At 44.8% G+C, this 19257-nt stretch overlaps 5 protein-coding genes across 9 annotated transcripts; 2 read left to right on the top strand and 3 right to left on the bottom strand.

Annotated features, from left to right (window-relative positions):
* Nucleotides 1-74: 74 nt before the first annotated feature.
* On the top strand, nt 75-1288 carry LOC108071539 (alcohol dehydrogenase 1). Its single transcript, XM_017162314.3, has 4 exons — nt 75-249; nt 302-529; nt 600-773; nt 832-1288. Exons 1-4 carry the CDS (start codon nt 157-159, stop codon nt 1114-1116), a joined length of 780 nt encoding a protein of 259 aa, XP_017017803.1. The 5' UTR covers nt 75-156; the 3' UTR covers nt 1117-1288.
* Nucleotides 1289-2807: 1519 nt separating this feature from the next.
* Nucleotides 2808-8998, bottom strand: roq (RING finger and CCCH-type zinc finger domain-containing protein roquin). Of its 2 annotated transcripts, XM_070284937.1 has the most exons (4): nt 8866-8998; nt 7735-7897; nt 5394-7673; nt 2808-5129 (listed from the first exon to the last, which is right to left on the bottom strand). In XM_070284937.1, exons 2-4 carry the CDS (start codon nt 7894-7896, stop codon nt 4980-4982), a joined length of 2592 nt encoding a protein of 863 aa, XP_070141038.1. In that variant the 5' UTR covers nt 7897; nt 8866-8998; the 3' UTR covers nt 2808-4979. The 2 variants fall into 2 exon arrangements, with proteins under 2 accessions (XP_070141038.1, XP_017017802.1); XM_017162313.3 differs by lacking the exon at nt 8866-8998 and having other exon boundaries at nt 2808-5126.
* A 220-nt stretch (nt 8999-9218) lies between these two features.
* Agpat4 (1-Acylglycerol-3-phosphate O-acyltransferase 4) lies at nt 9219-10691 on the bottom strand. The gene is made up of 4 exons (XM_017162267.3): nt 10526-10691; nt 9928-10463; nt 9510-9867; nt 9219-9450 (listed from the first exon to the last, which is right to left on the bottom strand). The coding sequence occupies exons 1-4, from the start codon at nt 10689-10691 to the stop codon at nt 9371-9373; spliced, it is 1140 nt and encodes a 379-aa protein (XP_017017756.1). The 3' UTR covers nt 9219-9370.
* A 1107-nt stretch (nt 10692-11798) lies between these two features.
* On the bottom strand, nt 11799-15494 carry Agpat3 (1-Acylglycerol-3-phosphate O-acyltransferase 3). Of its 3 annotated transcripts, none has more exons than XM_017162263.3 (5): nt 15386-15494; nt 13765-13951; nt 13162-13697; nt 12305-12662; nt 11799-12243 (listed from the first exon to the last, which is right to left on the bottom strand). In XM_017162263.3, the coding sequence occupies exons 2-5, from the start codon at nt 13943-13945 to the stop codon at nt 12146-12148; spliced, it is 1173 nt and encodes a 390-aa protein (XP_017017752.1). In that variant the 5' UTR covers nt 13946-13951; nt 15386-15494; the 3' UTR covers nt 11799-12145. The 3 variants fall into 3 exon arrangements, with proteins under 3 accessions (XP_017017752.1, XP_017017753.1, XP_017017754.1); XM_017162264.2 differs by having other exon boundaries at nt 15274-15438; XM_017162265.3 differs by lacking the exon at nt 15386-15494 and adding an exon at nt 14121-14257.
* Nucleotides 15495-15508: 14 nt separating this feature from the next.
* RAF2 (RING-associated factor 2) lies at nt 15509-19255 on the top strand. Of its 2 annotated transcripts, none has more exons than XM_017162260.2 (7): nt 15509-15621; nt 15839-16214; nt 16278-18128; nt 18180-18392; nt 18462-18657; nt 18721-18942; nt 19003-19255. In XM_017162260.2, the coding sequence occupies exons 2-7, from the start codon at nt 15853-15855 to the stop codon at nt 19042-19044; spliced, it is 2886 nt and encodes a 961-aa protein (XP_017017749.1). In that variant the 5' UTR covers nt 15509-15621; nt 15839-15852; the 3' UTR covers nt 19045-19255. The 2 variants fall into 2 exon arrangements, with proteins under 2 accessions (XP_017017749.1, XP_070142255.1); XM_070286154.1 differs by lacking the exon at nt 15509-15621 and adding an exon at nt 15648-15782.
* Nucleotides 19256-19257: the final 2 nt, after the last annotated feature.

A 19257-nucleotide genomic window follows, 5' to 3' on the forward strand; every position in this document is an offset into this window, starting at 1 on the left:
GAGAACGGAGAGCGATAGCGATGGGGTCGTTAGCACTTCTCTGAACCAATGGACAAGGGTGCTAGCTGTGGCGATCTTTAGTTTAGCAATTGCCGCCGACAGAATTGCACGGAATCCGAAACCGAAACAAGCAAATAAGTTTCAAAACAGCGAGACATGAATTTGGCCGGCAAGAATGTGGTTTACCTTGGCGGATTCGGCGGCATAGGCCAGAAATGTGTGCAAGAGCTGCTCCAGCGGCGAATAAAGGTACCGATCGCACCAAACTGGAGTAAGGCATTAATTACCTGCATCATTACAGTCGCTGGCCATATTTGATTTAACTGAAAACAGCCAAGTGCTGGCTGAGTGGAAGAGCAATAATCCCAACACGGATATATTCTACCAAAAAGTGGACATCACCCAGAAGGCGGACATTGAGGCGGCCTACAAGGCCACCGCCGAGAGATTGGGTCACTTCGATGTGGTGGTCAATGGCAGTGGACTGATGAACGATCGCCTTATCGATCTGACCATACAAATCAATCTGGTGAGGATGTTTGTGGCTTGAAATTCTAATTATTTGCTAATTATTATTTACTAATTTTAAACATGTTAAGCTGGGCGTGATCCACAGCACCTTGACAGCCCTGGAGTACATGGACAAGGCCAAGGGTGGCCGGGGTGGAGTCATTGTGAATATATCCTCGGTGGCTGGTCTTCAGCCCACGGCCTTAATGGCCATTTACTCGGCGGCCAAGACAGGGGTTACCACTTTTACCAGGGCCTTGGCTGTAAGTTTTTTGGATTTTATTTTAATTTCCCAAAATTCAATCTTAAATCATCTTCTAGAACCCCATTTACTATGCTCATTCTGGCGTGGGATTTATTACCATCTGTCCGGGATTCACAGACACTGGTCTGCTGGATGATATAGGCAATAAGACAACCTTTGATTACGAGACCCCCATGCTGGCCATGTTCAGCAAAGTGAAGCGTCAAAAGGCCGAAGACTGTGCCCGGAACTTGGTGCAGGCCATAGAGACAGCCAAAAATGGAGCAGTCCTGATGCTGGAGCTGGGCGAGACCCAGGATGTGGAGATGCCAGACCTGTGGAAGCCCCAGTTGAATGTTTAATTCGTTGATTTTTACATATATAGTATATATCCCCTTTATTATATAATATCTTCAAGTGGTTGGTGATTTATAAATATAATAAAATATATAAAAAGAAATCAAAGCAAAACCACATTAACCGCAAGAACCGATCGGATTGCTTAGCTAGAAATAGTCCCAAAGATAAATAGAATTCGATTAAGTTTCATTTATTTAATTTTCAGGCATACACACACAAATTGAGTTTGGTTTTTAGTTTTCTATAAGTTTAGTTTTTAGTTTTTTTCCCATATCTAACATTTACAATGAATTTTGAAGATAAATATATATTTATTTTCAGCACATCCAAGAACATACATTATCGATTAACATTCCACAAAACTAGAAGAGATGTCTGGCTTCGACACAGCCGAAACTGAGATACCCTAGAAAAGGAAATTAGGTATTCGGGATAGAAATAAACAAAGAAAGAAGCGAAAAACTTGGCTTATCTTCCAGTTCCTCGATCAAAGCTGCCGGCAGCAAGTAAGATGGTTCAAAGAAGAGCCAATAAAAATGATAATTATACATGGTAATGGTATATAGACGGACCAGCACAGATATAAAATAAATATATATTTAAGCCCGCAACTAAATCCCTTTCTAGGGTATCTTAAACATGGACACAGACCCTAGGTATTCGGGAGTTTGGGGATAAAAGCACCCTTCTCCCACTTGTGGGGAAGGGTTTAGCTTTAGCCTTCTTGAAGAATGCATGTAAAATACAATCTCTGCTTACACACACACATACATGGTTCTATGATACAATATTCAACTTCCTTCGGCTATAGGTCGTGTGTAGTGTGTTAGTTAGATACATTTATCATACTCGTATATAGTTAGTTTCATCATTTAGCATTTAATATAAAGACATTTGTTCGTTCCCATTGAACTGGGAGTTAGTTTCGCATGTTAACTGTAAATTTCACATCATCACAATTCAAGGATCTTCAACTTATAAATTACACCAAAAAACAGCAACACTTTATTCGCAGAGAGAGTCGCGTGGCGGGACTTTGGTAACCTTGCCGGGAGCTTGAGCTTCTTTATTCTTCTGTAGATTCTTACGCGTAGTATATCCTGGTTTAAAATTGAGAGTATTTTGTATTGTCCTCACCAAAACACATTTGATGCGCTGGAAGAGAGTCCTCTGGCTAACTATCTAGTATATCTTCTGTATATTCGATTGCAGTGCAGTTCTATTATATTATTGGGTGGTTCGAAAAGCGGTCGGTCGTCTCCTGGCAGGTTCCTTAATAGACTTATTGGATCGATGTCCCTTTTATATTTAAACATCACTAACCCTAGGTTGAGGAACAGAAGCGCCTATTATCATACATATACATATATATCATATATTGTGTTTTACGTTACCCTTATATCTTATATCGAGAACATACAGTAATGCGGATTGTCTGTAACTAGATAGTTTCGTTAACTATAGGTATTTTCTTTCTTGAAGTATTGTATCTGTTCAATTTCCTATCTGGTGGTGGTGGTTGCTGTGGGTGTGTCTTATTCTGCGGGTGGTTATTTTGTTAAGCTTCTTGGTTACCTTCTTTCTTAACCCTCCTTTCTACCCATCTTCTGATATGTCTCATACATTATCTCATCGCAAACTTAAGAATATAAAAAGAGGGAAAACAGGAAAAAGAGAACACAACTCAAAGAACTAAAGGTTTTTGTGAAAATTTATTGGTAAATAAAATAAATAATTGTTTCTTTTTTTTTTGTATAGATTTTCTTTTCTCTTCCACTTTGATTAACAGAACTCGAAAATTTGCTTAGGGTAGAAACATTGAGTGATAATACCAAAAATACATTTAATTAACATATTTATATAAATATATATGCATTTAAATAAGTGTTGTGTGTATGTGTGTGTGTGTGTCATTGTGTGTGTGTAAATAGAAAATGTCTGTGTGTAAGTATGTGTGAATTGCTCGGCACGACCTGTATCAAAAAGAGCCTCCGGTCAGAGTTTTCGGGGTATTGGCATTGGCGGGTTGCTGGACTGATTGTAAATTATAAAGTTACAAAACTCAACGCAACAAATACATTATCATTATCATTATCAATATTATTATTATGAACTGAACCCATTGGGTTTAAGCTTAAAAACTTCACCACAGCCCAGGCCAGGCGGAGAGCTTGACGACAGGCGGCGTTGCCATGGATCCCGACCTGTATCCATCCGGAATTAAGTACGCCTCCGCCTGGCCCTCTTCTTCTATACATTTTCACATTGAATGCTTTAGTTTCTGAGTAGTAATAGGAAAATATACATTTAAATGTACGCATTTAGTTTTCTCTTAAATTGCTTCGATCAATTTCAACTATAGCTGTCACAACTGAACACATACTCCCCGCCGCGGCAGGGGAATATAGTCTTACACGGATTCTACTACACACACGGCATCGAAACATCATCGTTAACAATAAATATATATATATTTGTAAAGATATAGTATATGTTGTGTATTCTTCTATGATCAAGCGCAGCAATTATATATATATAAAGGTTCCTGATTTCATCGCTTAACAAATACAAGTTACAAAAAATCATCGCTTCATCATCTCTTTGTCACTTTTGTTTCGTTCTCCTCGCATACGAAAAATAAAAATGATGTACAAAGTCTTGAAAGCAAAACGCGGGCTCAACTGACATTAATATATAATATTAATAATAGAGCGCACAAATTGGTTAGTTTCTATTATATAAATATACATTTATATAGGCGACATAGAGAGAGAGAGAGAGTAAGTAGGTGGTGTGTGTGTAAATGTTCTCAAAGCCCTGTCAGACATTCCACTTGCTCCTCCTTTCTCGTCTTGTTCTCGCTTGGGGACGTGATTTTAATTTATTTTCAATAAATTTAATATAATATAGTACAATAGTTAACAACATCGCACAATAGCGGTATTAAAATTTCTTTAAGAAATATAAACATTCATTTCGCACACATACAAATGATCGATCGTTCGTGTCCTTAGAGTGTGGCTCAGTGTGTGCATGTGTGTTTTGTGTATGTGTTTTATAATATTTTTAGTTTTTTTTTTTTTAGTTTTGTATATAAAAATAGCGTTTTGAAATATAGTTAATAATTAAAAAAAATATATATGTTTATACCTATGCACATTATACATTCAATCAAACATCTTTTGATCACAAATAATCTGGGGGATGACGGAAAAACTCACTATTGTTGGATTTTGGTTATTTAGTCTTGTGATCACGATACAATAATTTAGTGCATCTCTTTCTATTTCTGGGGTAGAATTGTTTTTAAAGTCTTCGGATAATGCCTGACGTTCTCACTACTCTGTATCATTCTTCTTTTCCTCCTGCTTCTGCGGGGATTTCTACCATCTGAATCTGAACTCTTGGCTAGACATAAACATTTACAATCTAAGTTTTGAGTTTTTGTTTCGGTTTGCTTTTTTGTTATTCATTTGCTACGACGACGACAACACATATTCCCCGCAATGTGAAAACTTAACACATTTAACGTGATTTCATAAACACATATTTTCTTTCCACACAAAATTTGAACAATGAACTAATTAGACAATTATTTAATATATTCTAATAGACGGTACCCAACCCAGTTGATGTTTCTTTTTGTTTTGGCTCCGATCCAATAACGGATCGGTCGGATCAGTTTTTTTAACTACAGTTACGGTTACAATTGAAATTCTACCAAAGAGTTTGAACTGTGCGGTACAAACCTTCTAACGATGTGTAAAATGATTGCATTATACATATTCTCCCACTCTCCTTCCTTCTATATATAAACCCTATATAGAAATATCCTCTGGGTGAGAGAGTGCCCCAGGACCGTGGCCTAGTCCACCTTGATGCCGCTGTCATCGGGATCGACAATATCGACCAGGTTCTTCTCCAGCTGCAGCATCATGCCACTATCAATGCCGCCCTCGAAGCTGTCCTCCGACATCAGTTGCGGCTTTCTGCCCCACATCGGTTGCTGCTGCTGCTTGGAATAGAAATATAAATGATTAGGGATTGAAGATTTGTAATCTGATACAGAAACAAATTATACAAGAGTTGGCACACAACCTTCCCACCCTTGAAGCATAAATTCTTCATCACTACAAGAGCTCGAAATAAATCGAAATAAAGGTAAAGAACATTGATTTATTTCCACCTCTACTACTCATCGAGTGAATTTAATTATCAAAGGCGGAAGAGATTAGAAAGGCAAACACAACCCCTCCCTCATGGCGCCACACCCACTCACCTTGCTGGCATTGAAGTTATCGTTCCTATCGCTCTTGTAGCCACCCCCATATCCCAGATCGCTGCTCTTGTCATTCAGGAACTCGGCGTTCTTCATGTCGTTCTCGAGCAGCCAGTTGTTCCAGTTGGTGGAACCAGAGCCTGTGCTGCTCTTGGGACAAATCGGACCGTAACGACTGTGCATGGAGGAGCCGGTGGGCACATCAAACGTAGACGCATCGTCATCCAATATGGAATCGGAGCGTACAAAATTCGCTGACTCCTTGCTCGAATTGTTCCAGAATAGCAGCGAAGAGCTGTGATTGTTGTTATTATTGTTAGTGTGGGAGCTGTTGTTGTTGTTGTTGTTGCTGCTGTTGATGTTGTTGTTGTTGGAGCGACGAAATAGAGGCAGAACATCCACATCGGACTCCGAGGATCTGTCCAGATCTATGTTTACACTATTCGGCGGTTTCTTTTCATAAAATGAGGTATCAGCTGTTGCGGCTAAAATCGACAACGGTCGGCTGGGATTCGGCTTGCTGGACGGTGGCTGCTGCTGTTGGGGATGCTGAGGATGCTGCTGCTGCTGTCCCAGGTAGGCATGCTCCCAGGGATGGCCCATGTGGAAGACATCACCGCCTCCGGGCATTATGTAGCCCTTGTGCATGTTGTTATTGACACTGAAGCTCGGTGGGTTTGGATTGCGTTGCGAAGGCGGAGGTGCTCCTGGACCCGGATTGCCTTGATAGTCCCTCGGCGAAGGATTCCTTGGCGGTGGCACGCCGTAGCCGGTGAAGCGGGGATCATAGCGACCGGGCACTATCAGTCGTGCAATGGGACTGTGGTGCGATGGATGAAGCAGCGGCGGTGGTGGCGGTTGTTGTGTTGGCAATCCTCCACCTCCGGGGGAGAGACCCAAACTGGGCTCTAGATATCCGCCCCTCGGTGAGCTCATGTAGTGCATCGGCGACACAGGCAGCATCGGCGGCATGCCCATTGGTTGTCCTCCATCCTGTTCGCCTAGCGGTTTCTTGATGGCTCCGCCACTAATGCCCGGCGGCCCCTGCAGGCCCAGTGGTGTTTTCATGTGCTTACCACGATTACGAGCCCGATAGCGTTCCACCTCCTCCTGGGAGTGGGCAAAGGTACAGCTGGCACCTCTGGGACAAACCCTGCGTACGTTGAGGTCCCTGCACAGGCTGATCTTGTACTTGGGATTGCTGGTAGCTGCTCCGCCACTGCCACTTCCACTGATTCCATCCTGGGCCTTGCGCACGCCATGGTGCTGAAGAAAGTTGACCAGCCCCACCACCGAGTGGCGTACCGCGTCCAAGGCTTCAGCCAAATCCGGCCAGGGAGCCACCTCCGCACAGGGATCGATGTTGGCCAGGTACTTCAAGTGATGATGGAGACTTGCCAGCTTGGCCGGGTCACTGGTGCGTTGCAATGCGATGACCAACTCCTGCACCGATTGAGCAAAGGAGCTGGGCGTCTGCAGCTTGTCGATGATGCTCTGCATGTGGCTCTTGTGCATCACGTCGCCATACAGCAGGGAAGACCATTGCTCCGGAGCAATTCGGAGGCCCGCCTCAGTGGCTATCTGGACGATTTGGGCATCGTGCTCCCGACGCAAGGCGTCGTAGGTGCGGAACTCCTCCTTGAGCTGCATCAGTGACGAGTCCGCCTCCCGCTTGGACACCTTGAAGCAACTGGCGCGGTAGAGCAGCTGCACCACATGTCCGATACTCGTCTTGGAGGCCTGGGGGAACTGCGGTTCCAGGCGCTGCACCACGAACATGACCAGCACTTTTCGCGAGAGCGCAGATCCCTCCTCCAAGGCCAAGAGTACCAGCTTTAGCACCTCCTCCTGCATGGCGGGTCCGAGAAACTGACATCCTCTAGTCCTCACCGCTGCCCACAGATTGGAGCTAAGTTGCTGGGGATTCTGGTGCTGGAGTATCAGCTCGGTGACTGTACGCTCTCCCAAGGATCTTGCCGCTCGCAGGGCCCGCACCCTTCCCTCCTCCTCCATCAGCTGACAGTTGACCAGGGTAACCAGTTTGCGTTGCATGGGTCGCGTCAGGAGATTGCCATTGCCGTTCAGGTTAAGGAAGGACTTCAAGTGCAGGGCCAGCTCCTCAATGCATCGCTGGCCCAACTGGTAGCACTTGAGCTGATCCGGCTCAAGCTTCTGGACACTGGGCGGTGGAGGTCCCAGCTCCAGCAGCTCCGAATCCTTGACCAACTGGAGTAGGGCATGGTTAACCGGCAGATTGTCGATGTCGCTGACAATCACGGTCTGTAAAAAATAGGAAGCTTGTAGGAGCATGTGGAATTAGGAGAGTGCTGGGAGGACTCACCTGGTCGAAGGGACATTGCCGGTTGTAGAGGGTCGTCAGGCATAGCTTGCAGATGGTGTGTCCGCAGCCCAGGCTGACCGGGCAGCGCTGGCTGGCCGCGAATTCATTGCAGCAGATGGGACAGTTCAGAAAATCTGTCCATGAGGGAGCCTGAATCGGCATGCTGCGGATGGGAAGCATACGGAAGTCAAGTTTTGGGTAACTTTGAATACTCTGTATTTATTTTTATTACATTTAATAAAACTAACCAACTATAGAAAACAAGAAGTCAAGTTTCATTGTATCTCCGTTAACCAATAAAGAAATATAATACCAAGGAAGTTATTAAAGTTATCATGATAATTAAATTTCTAAAAATAAATTATGGTTTCTAAGAGATATCTTTACAATATACCCATATGTAAGTTATTACCAAAATTGGTCCGAGTCAAGATTATACAAATAAAAGAGTTATTTCTTCCCCATTTACACCGATGATCGTTCGTTGGACACATAAAGTGGCACAGAAAAAAAAAAGTTTCGCTTTCGTCTTTCTCTTCTTCTTGCAATACCCCCAACGTCAGCTGTCGCTCTCACGCACACACTCTCGCTTGCACACTCACACACCCATACACAGGTGCTGGCCATACGCGTTGGTGTGTGGCGACATTTGTACACGCATGCAAGTATATCTCTGTATGTATATGGGGGGGAGCGCATACATATATGCCGAGGCTGCACTTCCTGGATAACTTTTCGGGGGCGCCGCAGCCGGAGGATCAGGTTCGCCCAAGGAGTCCGAGCTCCTCAAGCACACTCGTAGTTGGACGGTGGCAGGTAATCCAACCTTTACAATGGGGCACATAAACGTAACTCGCTTTCAACGTCATCAGCCATCCGCTTTCTTTTGGGACGCGAACAAAGGGATTTGTGGCCAGAAACCTGAGCGGTTTGTGGTCCCTGCACCACCCCCGCCCGACCCCAGCGGTCGCTAATCCTGCGGGCAGTCCTTGAACGCCAATTGAGCCCCCAGGAAAAACACTGGACTCCACAGAACTCTCTCTCCCAATACTTTTCGTTACGTTTCACTTTTCACTTTCGTCGGATGATTCGTCGCGAACCGCTACCTGCACTAATGATGCACCGACTCACCTTCATATTATATATTATATATATATATAAATATATACATATTATTGCATTAAAGGTACGAAAAGATGTTTTTTAATTTTCATTGGAACTTTTTGTAAAAAATTGGGAAGTAATCGGTATGACCGAAGTTGGCGAGCGGTGGAATACTTGTATTTTCAACGTACGTATATCAGTGGTGGTAAAAAATACCGTAAATATACCACCAAGACAGCTGTCTTGAACTGCTTGCGCTCAGCTGGTGACGATAGGCAGGCTATCGAGAAAATGTATTTCAAAAAAGGCATTAAAAAACCGTTAAACAAGTTCTGCCAAGTAATACATATTATATATACTTCTCTTAGCCATAAAATCAATTTAATTTCAGTACTTTTTATTCAGTTTAACTTCATTCACTTGTACATTCAACAAAATGTACTTTACTTCTATTGTCATGTAGTTGAGTAATGATTAAATATAATCCATCTCATTAAAAAAGATGTTGCCGAGTTCCCAAAACTCTTCGAACCTACTTCTTGCCAGCGGCCCCATAGGCAGACGCTTTGCTGATCTTCGAGGCATTAACGGCGTGCGCCATAAGACCATAAACTGAAAATAAGAGTAAAAGTCATTAATGAGATATTTTCGGCTAAGCTTTCAAGACTTACAGCCTCCGAGGATTAGTACAACGGTAATGAATCCAAACCAGTTGCCCGCAATCAATGAGGTGACCAAATAGTAGAGAATTCCTAGAGAAGCGAAGCTGGCCCAGCCAATAAAGTTGAGAAGCGTGCTAAGACGAGGCTTGTAGATCTTTTCGGGGACCGCTTTCACGCCCGAAGTCTTGAAGAAGCTTCCGGTCTCATGGAAGCTGTCGATGATCTTGTCCTTCTCCACGTAGAAGTCCTGCATCCAGGCAGCGGCCTCCTTTTCACCATCGGGGACCTGCTCCAGCGGCACTCGTCGAATGTACATGTACGGCTCCACGGGCTCTCCATTTAACTGCGACAGCAAGGTGGGCTTTGGCTATAAAATAATATTAATTAACATTTGTTTAATAGTTAAAGAACCTCTTGAAGTCCTTACCTCGGCATCCCGCTTGAAGGCGAGATTGATGTCGTAGATGGCTGGACAGATGCCTCGCATTGTGGGCAGGCTGGTGGTGAATCCCTTGGTTCGCGGAATCAAGTGATGCTTGAGCACGGGAAGACCCCGTTCCTGGGCGAACTTCACGGACAGCTCGTGCTTGGCCGGAGTAAAGCGAGTTCCCTCTGCATTCAAAAGCAGCCACACCGGATCCGGATACGAGAAGACCTCCTTTAGCTGGTTCTTGATCACAATCTTGTCCTTCTCGAAGTTACGGTCCAGGAAGATGAACTCGGCCATCCACCAGACCCATCCCACAATTGGAACATAGCGGAGCATCTTCTTAGCGTAGGCTTTGGTGCCGCCCAGAATTCCCAGCTTGTCCGTGATCATCCAGGCGGTGAGCCAGTCGATCTCGTACGTGTGGTTCATCAGAAGCAGGCCATGCTCCTTGCCGAAGAACCTCTTCTCGTCCTCGGGATCGATGTAGACCCTCAGCTTGCCACCGGCATACCATTCAGCCACACAAACCAGAACTGAAAGGGAGATATCGTGAGTCAATGAATTTTTAACTTATTATTAACTATTGGATACTTACTACAATAGAAGGAGTAGGTGAGATAGTACATAATACTTCGGGAGAGACGCTTGTCGAAAGGCCTCACCACCAAGATCAGAAAGAGCTGGGCAATGTTTATAAAGAAGCCGGCCGTGAAAAAGGTCACAGCGATCAGCAGTCGCCCCAATCCCTTCAGTTGCGCCATCCTCAGCTATAAATACCAATATAAATTTAGGCAAACTTTACGTAATACACCTTGAATTTTATGTTCTGGAATGTCTGTACTACAGACTCTGTACATAGTTAATAAATATGTCCAGCGAGCGATATCGAGTTATGGCCCACTCAAACTTTGCTCCCAATGTGTCATGAACTGCTTAAATTATGACAAACACGCCGGCTATAAACATACACATCTACAGTGAAGCCTCTTTTGAGTGAATTATTAGGAGAGTCTTTAAATGAAGTCACTAAACTAAATTTGGAAAACAACAAGAACAAACCAATATTTTTTAAGTGAACTATTTTTAGGTAAACAAGCTTAAATAAACATAAATAGAAATGTATTCTCTTTGCCATAACACACTGTATCGTAACACTCACACTATCACACTCTTCTTGCTCTTTGGAATCTTAAAAAACTAGAGACCAGGCCAGGAAGTGACAACTTGTTCTACCAGGCGGCAGATTTCAACTGAATGAAGTGAATTCTTCTAGGCAGCTTGCCAGTGATATAGATCCCGTCGATAGTACACCCAGAAACCTATAAACCACCGGCTTTTAATCACTTGTTATCAGTTAATGGGGGGACCAGCAGCAATGCTTATCTCGGAACACCGACGACTGCTGTTTTCGTTTATGTATTTGTGTCGCCAAGGGCAAGCAGTTGAACTAACGGAACGTGTAATGCTTCCGATCGATAAGGAACCGAAGGATAAGGAACCGAAACTGTTTTACATGCTGATAACTAAATTTATGTCTGCGCAACAAGTGGAGTAAAGATAATTGATAGTTAGTGGCTCTCCGTCTCCGCCTTCAGTTATACGTACTATCGCTTGTTGGCACAGGACTTTTGGACCTTTCAGCGGTATGGGTGTGATAAAGATAACCAGGAAACTATGGTAAGCATGATATTTATGTTTTAATTATTATATATGGTAATAAGCGACAGTGAAACTGATTACCCGCTGACACTTTTAGTATTTTTTTGCCAGTAATACATACCGCAGCACTGCTTGCTTGCTCAGCTCACCAGCTGTTGGCCGTTATCAGTGAACTGCTTGCATTATCAGCGAGAAACAAACAAACCTCGTCACATACTATTGTTTAATTTAATTATTGCAATGCTCGCCAAAATACAATATCGATCAAACAATTAAACTTCCACTTAGGTATACAACTACCAACTACATATGTACGCAAATTGATGGCTCCAGTGTGCGGGAGTTACCTCGTAACCATAAACTTAGACAAAACATGCACTAATTTCTGTTCAAAAACACTTTAGATTCAGTCCAGCCCAGTCCAGGAGTCGCGAATTGATCCTTTTTATAGCAGAGAGATTTGTGAGAGGGACTGGCTGGCTGCCTTTTTACAAAGTCACTTGTAGATAATTGAGAGTTCGTCAACAATCAAAACTAAATGCCGGAAAATTGCAAGTTATTTTGTGCTCGCCTTCGTGGCGCCAGATCCGGCTCCATAGCTCGAGCCTTTGCTAATCTGGGTCTTGTTGATGGCCTGGCCCATCATCCAATAGACTGCAATGTAGTTCAATTGAATAAGTTAAGGGTCAAGGGATTCGCATATTCAAATACTTACAGAGTCCCAGAATGGAGAGGGACGTAATGAAGGCCGTCCAATTGGCCGCCAGCAGCGACGTGACCAGGTAATAGAAAATGCATAACAGGGAGAATGCCGCCCAGCAGGCGAAATTAACCAGCGAAGATAGCCGAGGCTTGATGTGGTATGTTGCCACCTCCTTCACGCCGGAGGTCTTGAAGAAGCTTCCGGTCTCCAGGAAGCTATCGATGATCTTGTCCTTTTCCACAAACAGATTCTGCAGCCAGGTGGCGGCCTCTGTCTCATCCTCGGGCACCTGCTCAAGGGGAATGCGGCGCATCAGCATGTGCGGCTCCACAGACTTGCCGTGCAGCAGGCTAAGCATGGTGGATGGGGTCTATAAAGGCGATAAAAGTATAATTAGAAACCAGTGGGAAAAATGGTAGCTTAAATTTTAGTATGACTCGCTTTTATGACTAACTTTATGGCTTTCACACTCTCACTAAATATAAGCAAACTCTCATTATTTAAGGCCCTAATAACCTGCAATTAGTTGAGTTTTATGCACTAAACATAAGCTAAAATTCTTCCTCGCTGATCAAATTCAAATCCAAATCGAGAACGCATTTGACAGGATTATTTAAAGTGGTTATAAACTGATTTCGTCAAGGTGGATTATTGCCATTTTGTTGAACAAGATAATTGGACGGAAACCTTGAAAACTAGGTGAGATTAGATTGCAGTGCAATAGGTAGACGGTCATGTTTAGGAACGGTGATCAAGCTAATCTAACAAGTATATATGCAAAATTAAAATTTCGATTATTGTCAAACTTAGCTGCCTTATAATATTGGTCTTAAATAATTAATTATAATGTTAAACTATTAAATATTCACCTTGTCTGTAGGCCTGTACGCCAGATTGATGTCGTAGATGACGGGACAGAGACCACGGATGGGAGCCAAGCTGGCGGTGAAGCCCTTGGTGCGCGGAATCAAATGATGCTTCAGCACCGTCATGCCCCGCTCCTGGGCGAACTTAACGGATGCCTCGTGCTTGCCGGCAGTGAAGCGAGTACCTTCCGGATTCAAGAGCAGCCAGGTGGGATCGGGATAGGAATAGACCACCTTAAGTTGCTCCGTGATGATGGTCTTGTCCTTGTCAAAGTTGCGGTTGAGGAAGACAAACTCGGCCAGCCACCAGCACCAGCCAATAATGGGCACATAGCGAATGGGCTTTTTGGCATAGGCCTTGCAGTTGCCCAGGACTCCCAGCTTGTCGCAGATCATCCAGCCGTTGAGCCAATCGATCTCGTACTTGTGGTTCATGACCAGCAGGACATGCTCGTTGCCAGCATACTTCTCGTAGTCATCCTTGTCCATATAGACGGTCAGCTTGCTGCCCGCATACCAATCGGCCACAAAGACAATTTCTGTGAGTGGGAGTACAAAGTCTGTAACAAGGATTTCTGGAGGATATTCGCAGCTGTATATACTCACGGGAGTAGAGCGAGTAGCACAGGTAGTACATCAGCTTCCGGAAGAGTCGCTTGTCAATGGGCTTTATAAGGACGTGCATCAACAGCTGGATGAAGTTGATGCACAGCCCACTGGTGAAGAAGGTGAGCGCGATGCATAGGTGGATCAGTCTCAATTGTTTCAGCTTCTCCAGTGACACCATTTTGATCTGCAAGTAGGAAATGCTTAACCAATAAAAAAAACTGCAGTAATCTTTACGTAATCGAAACTTTAATTGCAGGTTTCAAACGCCCCGACCCTAACGGAGCTCGTAAACCCACTAAGGCCACTGTAAACCACGCGTTTTATGGCCGTTAAACAGCGTTCGGCGCACTCACTCGCAAATTTCTGGGGGTTTCTGTTCGGATTCACACACGCGGCTAAGTTGAAAGAGAGCGTCAAAAGCGGGAAAGGCAACGCACCTGCACCCCACACCGGCTGGCAACGGACTGGGGCAACACTTTCGCGGCTACCTCAGCAGCACCCGAGAGATATTCGCCAGATATCGGGACTGGCTATGGCTATATATTAAGTCGAAGCAGCTGAGGGAATCTAATCAGCGGCAATCGATGACTTCTCCCGTGGAAAAGTAGCCGCTGTGGACAAAGTCCGTTCGGAAGGTGCGACAGGTAGTCGTTATGGGGCAAAGCGAAGATATCTTTACAGTAGAAGCTCCCGAGCAGCTTTATTTGCTCTTTAAAAAGAGGGAACAAAGTGTGAAATGCACATAAATTACGTATTACTAAGCCAAGTTTACTTTAATTTAAATAACTATGCTCGTAGGAATTTAAAGTTTAAATGTAATTGAAACCATATAATTAAGTCTTTTAGAACGTTATTTATATAAGGTTTAAAATTAAACTTTAAGCAAAGTTCAAAAAGTGTTGATGATTCCGGGATTATGATATAACACAGAGATAGAGAAACGTCAACTTTAGGGTTATCATGAACATAATATAATTTCTGTTCACATATTCCCCAAGAAACTGAACAAACTTCCAAGGGAACTATATGTAAATTGCTTAACTCGGCCAAAGTCTTATCTATTCGCTTCATATGCATATGAGTTCAGTGTTCCTGCGCTGATTTAATTGAAGATATATACGCCAAAAGTCAACCAAATCAACGCTTTATTGTTGCATGCAATTGGTCAACTTGCTTGTATTTAATTAATTCATTTTTTCGATCATTTACTACATATATGCTATATAGAGAACAACAACAAAAGAGTTCTTTGGTCACACGAACACATCCACGGGGGCAGCTGACGTACACGTGTACGTGTATTTGTGTCCGCATAGGAAAGGCGTGAGGTGGTGTGACGTGGTGTGGTTTACGGTTATCACTCTCTTGCGCTGCTGATCTGAGCCGCGATCGCATCACCACCCACTATTATCAAAAACAAAGTCCACCCACAGGGCTATCAATCCCGCAGCTGCTCTTATCGGTTATTCCCTGAAGTACATACACATACACATAACACAAACGAACCCAATATAAACCGCACTTGAACCACTGTTTACGTGTATGACGCCGCCAAAAGGGGTTAATTGCCAAAGACTTTATTTGATGAATTCACTGGATTTTAGAAACCGCCATTTACCTTTTTGGCAATGTTTTTGTGCGAACTTGATTTGTTTTTTTGTGAGCAGCCAGCGGTGTGACCGTTCGCCAGCGATGCAACGAAGTGTTGCCAGATGGCGTTCGAAAGAACAGATTGCGGTCACACTACAATATCGACTGCCGCACTATCGATAGTGTCATCGATTTTTGCCGACTTCTTATTTCGCCAAATGCCAAATTCTTTTTATTAAAGAATTTCGCGACATTCGCCTGCAGGTAAGCAAAAAAACAGATTATAAAAGCGCTTTGCACGTTCTGAGGTGTGTGGGGCCAAGGTTTCCGGTACTTTCTGTGATCGCCTGAGGTCAGCGATTGCAGGAGGCCGAAAATTTAACCGGCAGACGCTTTTGGTGTCGCCTTTTTGCAGACGTGAGCGCGTGAGTTCGGGGGGTTTGTGTGTCCATTATGTACATACCTGATGCTGTCCGTGCAGTTGCAGCTGTCGCGATGACCAACGTGGAGATCTACGACACATCCAACTCCGAGCTAAGCAGCGACGAATACAGCCAGGAGGAGGACGACGACGCTCTAATGGAGGCAGCGGTTAGCAAGCAAGCCAGCCCCGGTACGGCGACAATAAAAGCGGGACCGGACGCCAAACCTATGTCACAGCCCTCCGAGAAACCCGATGACGATGGGAGTCCGACTGCGGCGGATGCCGCAGGAAAGGACAAGGTAGCGGAGGACGCTTCTGTGGTTGAGCAAGAGCCGCTTCCAACTCCCGCCGAAACCATTCGCCAGATCAGGCAATTGGATTCCGCACCCTACCGTAACCCTTACATTTTTCTCAAGCGACGCAGTCTCCTGTGGTAAGTGTTTTATTCCCGCACCTCGTCTAACCAAAATTGGTTAACAATCCTCTTCATTTCCAGGGGCAAACACATTAACCAGTGTGATGGGAAATATCAGTTGCACATGAAGGACAAGAAGTCGGGCGGACGGCGAAGACGCTACTCCTCCTCCAGCAGAAGTTTGAGCTACAGTCGCAGCAATAGTCGTAGCCTTAGTCGGAGTCCGAGCCGCAGCCGCTCCTTGGACCGCAGTGGCAGCTCTGAACGCAGTCACAGTCGCAGTCTCAGCCAGTCGCCAGAACTTATTTGTCTGGACGATACCGAAAATGAGGATTCCCCCGAGAAACCAGAGGAAGCCAAGGCGGCAAATGTAACTCCCATTAAAGAGAACAAAGCTAAGATAATAAAGCCTCCGCCACCAGTACAGCCACAATTGGAGCAGCAGGAGAACGACAAGTCCAACGAAAACGGTACCTCCTCCGTGCTGGAGGAGTTCCTTATGATAAAAGAGCCCAGGCAACCAAGTCAAGCTGGAATTGAGTTGGATACGCTCACCGCCGGCTTGGAACTGGAGCAGGCAACTGCAGATACGACTCTGGTACAGCAGGATGATGTGGAGGAAGCTGAGGAACCCATGGCGGTGGATGTCACACTGAAGCGGCGTCGTTCGGTGACGCCTCCATTGAGCAACGAAAAGCGTCGTGTTGTAGACGATGAAGATGATACTATTGAATTTCATCCGGTTGTTGCACAGAACTCGGTCGAGTCAACTCCAGTGCTCAAAATGCAGCCACCAAGAGCGTCCAATGTCGCCAGCCCAGCAGTTAATTCTCTCCAGAGCCAGCCCGCCTTCAAACTAAGCTCACCATATACACTGGTTCAACCGTCACCCAACGCCAAGCAGCCTATCAATCTGGCTGCACTTTCGCACAGCTTGAACACTCCCACACCGCCGGCAGTGCCCATGGAGATCTCCTATCCTACGGATAATTTACCGCATACCACAAAGAGTAACATTGTGGTAGCTCCACCAGAGCAGCCGGCTTCATCTGTAACAGTTCCAGTTTATGGTTGTTCTCCGTATGCATCTCCATTACAGTGGTCTCAGCCTGCTCAGGTCGGTCATCAGCGGGACATTCCAGCTCAGAATGATCCTTCACGGGCCGCCGTCCCCCTGCAGGCTGCCCCATCAGGAGCTCTTCAAGCTCCATTCGGTACGCAACGAGTCCTTCCAGCTCAAGTTGGCACACCACGAACACCGGCTGGCCCCACACGAATTTCACTGCAGGTTAACTCCTCACGGCCCACTGTTCCACAGCAGGCTCCACCACAACATCAGCCACAAGCTCAAATGCAGCAAGAACAACCCCAAGTTCCGGTTAATGCCACCAACTTTGCTGTGCCGCAACAGCCGCAGCCACGTAGGTCGGAGACTGTGTCCACCCAGACGCAGGCTGGTCAGCCGGAGTCTCCACGCCAAAAGCCTTCAGCTCCTGATCTCAAAAACCCCAATGCCAACTTCCATCATCGCTTGAAGGAGCTGTTCCCAGACCTGGACGCGATCTTTAAGGAAAAACTGGATTCAATGAGTCCAGATCCCAAGTCTTTCATGGAGGAAATCGACTTAGATATAAAAACGCTGGACAAACTCTTGGCCCAAAAGGAAGATGAGTGGAATCGGCTGTTACATCTGCGTTGCATGAAGGTGGAGCTTCGAGGACGAATGGAGCGTATGGAACGAGTGTCCATCATCAAGAAGTTGCTGCCCTCGGTGATTAACAAGGGGTGCGGCACGGCAGAGCTATACGAGTTACAGGAGTTACTGTTCGGGGAGCATATTCACAAGTTGCCCTCCAGGTTGGCCTCAACATCCCTTGAGCAATGCCTGAACAACGTGGAGGTCGCACAGGGCGATATACAAAGGCTGCGCGGGTGAGTAATGGGAAATTATTTGGTAAAAAAATACTTACATCTCTTTTGCAGAGCTTTGGGTCTGAAGGAAAAAGGTCTAGCTGCATCTTTTCGAAATTTCGAGGAGAAACAGCATCAACAAAACTATAGAAGAAATTCTCTGCCCTTGGGGCCGGCATTGATGCGCGGGATCCAGGATGTAGAAGAAGAGCTACAGCAGTTAGAACGTAACTCTGACTTTCCGCCAGCTAGCAAGCGACCCAGGCTACACCGAGCGCAAGAAAGGTATATAATAATTTTATATCGAAATGTACTTATATTTATATTTATCCACTTTTTCTAAAATATTTATAGATACGCTCATGAGATGAGCAACTCGACGCCCAATCTGGCCGCTTCCTCCTCCCTCAATAAGTTGCAGGTTCCAGGAAAGCATCCATACTACAGTCAAATGTCGGCCCGGGAAATCTTTTTGGAGAATGAGTCGCAACTCAAGCCGCTGTCCAACAGCAGTCCCTTGGTTTTCCAGCGTAATCAAGCCAAAAGACAGGTTAGCCATCCTTTTGGATAATAATAAAATTAATTATTAACAAATTCTGCTTTCTTTCTGCAGGACAATGAATTACATTCCACGAGCTACCGCTACGAAGAAGAGGAACCCACATTTTTGGGAGCCTCGAACACGGGTAAGGGCCTAAAAAAGAAGCAGCAGCACAGAGATGCCTCCACCACAAACGGAAAGGAGGAGAAAATTTGCCAACACTGCCAGATTAATGAAGCAATATACGAGTGTACGAGCTGCCTGAATCAATGGTACTGCAGCAGTAAATGCCAGGTGGGTTTACATATAGAGAGAATTCCCAAAAATATACATTAATTTATCTGCTCTTTGCAGCATAGCGCATGGGACTCTCATAGAATATATTGTGGCAAATAATTGGATCAGCATTACTACGTCTCTACAACTATAACTATAACCCCTAGCGTACTACTCCATTTACTCAGCCTCGTAAGTCATTGAAAAGGTGTTTACCCCCAGGACATTGACCGACAATTTCAAATTGAAGCGCATTCACAATATATATTTTTTACTTGTACTCAATCACCGCTCAAGCATAAATAAATCAAATACCATATAGAATACTTAACA

Source organism: Drosophila kikkawai, chromosome 3L, assembly GCF_030179895.1.
Source record: "Drosophila kikkawai strain 14028-0561.14 chromosome 3L, DkikHiC1v2, whole genome shotgun sequence".
Taxonomy (NCBI): Eukaryota; Metazoa; Arthropoda; class Insecta; order Diptera; family Drosophilidae; genus Drosophila; species Drosophila kikkawai.

Coding starts and splice junctions, on each gene's coding strand:
- LOC108071539 (XM_017162314.3), top strand. CDS start 157: ATGAATTTGGCCGGCAAGAATGTGGTTTACCTTGGCGGATTCGGCGGC. Junction 530..599: donor TGACCATACAAATCAATCTG/GTGAGGATGTTT, acceptor AAACATGTTAAG/CTGGGCGTGATCCACAGCAC. Junction 774..831: donor CTTTTACCAGGGCCTTGGCT/GTAAGTTTTTTG, acceptor ATCATCTTCTAG/AACCCCATTTACTATGCTCA.
- roq (XM_070284937.1), bottom strand. CDS start 7,896: ATGCCGATTCAGGCTCCCTCATGGACAGATTTTCTGAACTGTCCCATC. Junction 7,674..7,734: donor GGCAATGTCCCTTCGACCAG/GTGAGTCCTCCC, acceptor TATTTTTTACAG/ACCGTGATTGTCAGCGACAT. Junction 5,130..5,393: donor ATAACTTCAATGCCAGCAAG/GTGAGTGGGTGT, acceptor TTCTATTCCAAG/CAGCAGCAGCAACCGATGTG.
- Agpat4 (XM_017162267.3), bottom strand. CDS start 10,691: ATGGCGCAACTGAAGGGATTGGGGCGACTGCTGATCGCTGTGACCTTT. Junction 10,464..10,525: donor CACCTACTCCTTCTATTGTA/GTAAGTATCCAA, acceptor TCTCCCTTTCAG/TTCTGGTTTGTGTGGCTGAA. Junction 9,868..9,927: donor CCTTCAAGCGGGATGCCGAG/GTAAGGACTTCA, acceptor ATTATTTTATAG/CCAAAGCCCACCTTGCTGTC.
- Agpat3 (XM_017162263.3), bottom strand. CDS start 13,945: ATGGTGTCACTGGAGAAGCTGAAACAATTGAGACTGATCCACCTATGC. Junction 13,698..13,764: donor GTGCTACTCGCTCTACTCCC/GTGAGTATATAC, acceptor TCCCACTCACAG/AAATTGTCTTTGTGGCCGAT. Junction 12,244..12,304: donor CCTCTCCATTCTGGGACTCT/GTAAGTATTTGA, acceptor ACTACATTGCAG/TCTATTGGATGATGGGCCAG.
- RAF2 (XM_017162260.2), top strand. CDS start 15,853: ATGACCAACGTGGAGATCTACGACACATCCAACTCCGAGCTAAGCAGC. Junction 16,215..16,277: donor AAGCGACGCAGTCTCCTGTG/GTAAGTGTTTTA, acceptor CTTCATTTCCAG/GGGCAAACACATTAACCAGT. Junction 18,129..18,179: donor GATATACAAAGGCTGCGCGG/GTGAGTAATGGG, acceptor TCTCTTTTGCAG/AGCTTTGGGTCTGAAGGAAA.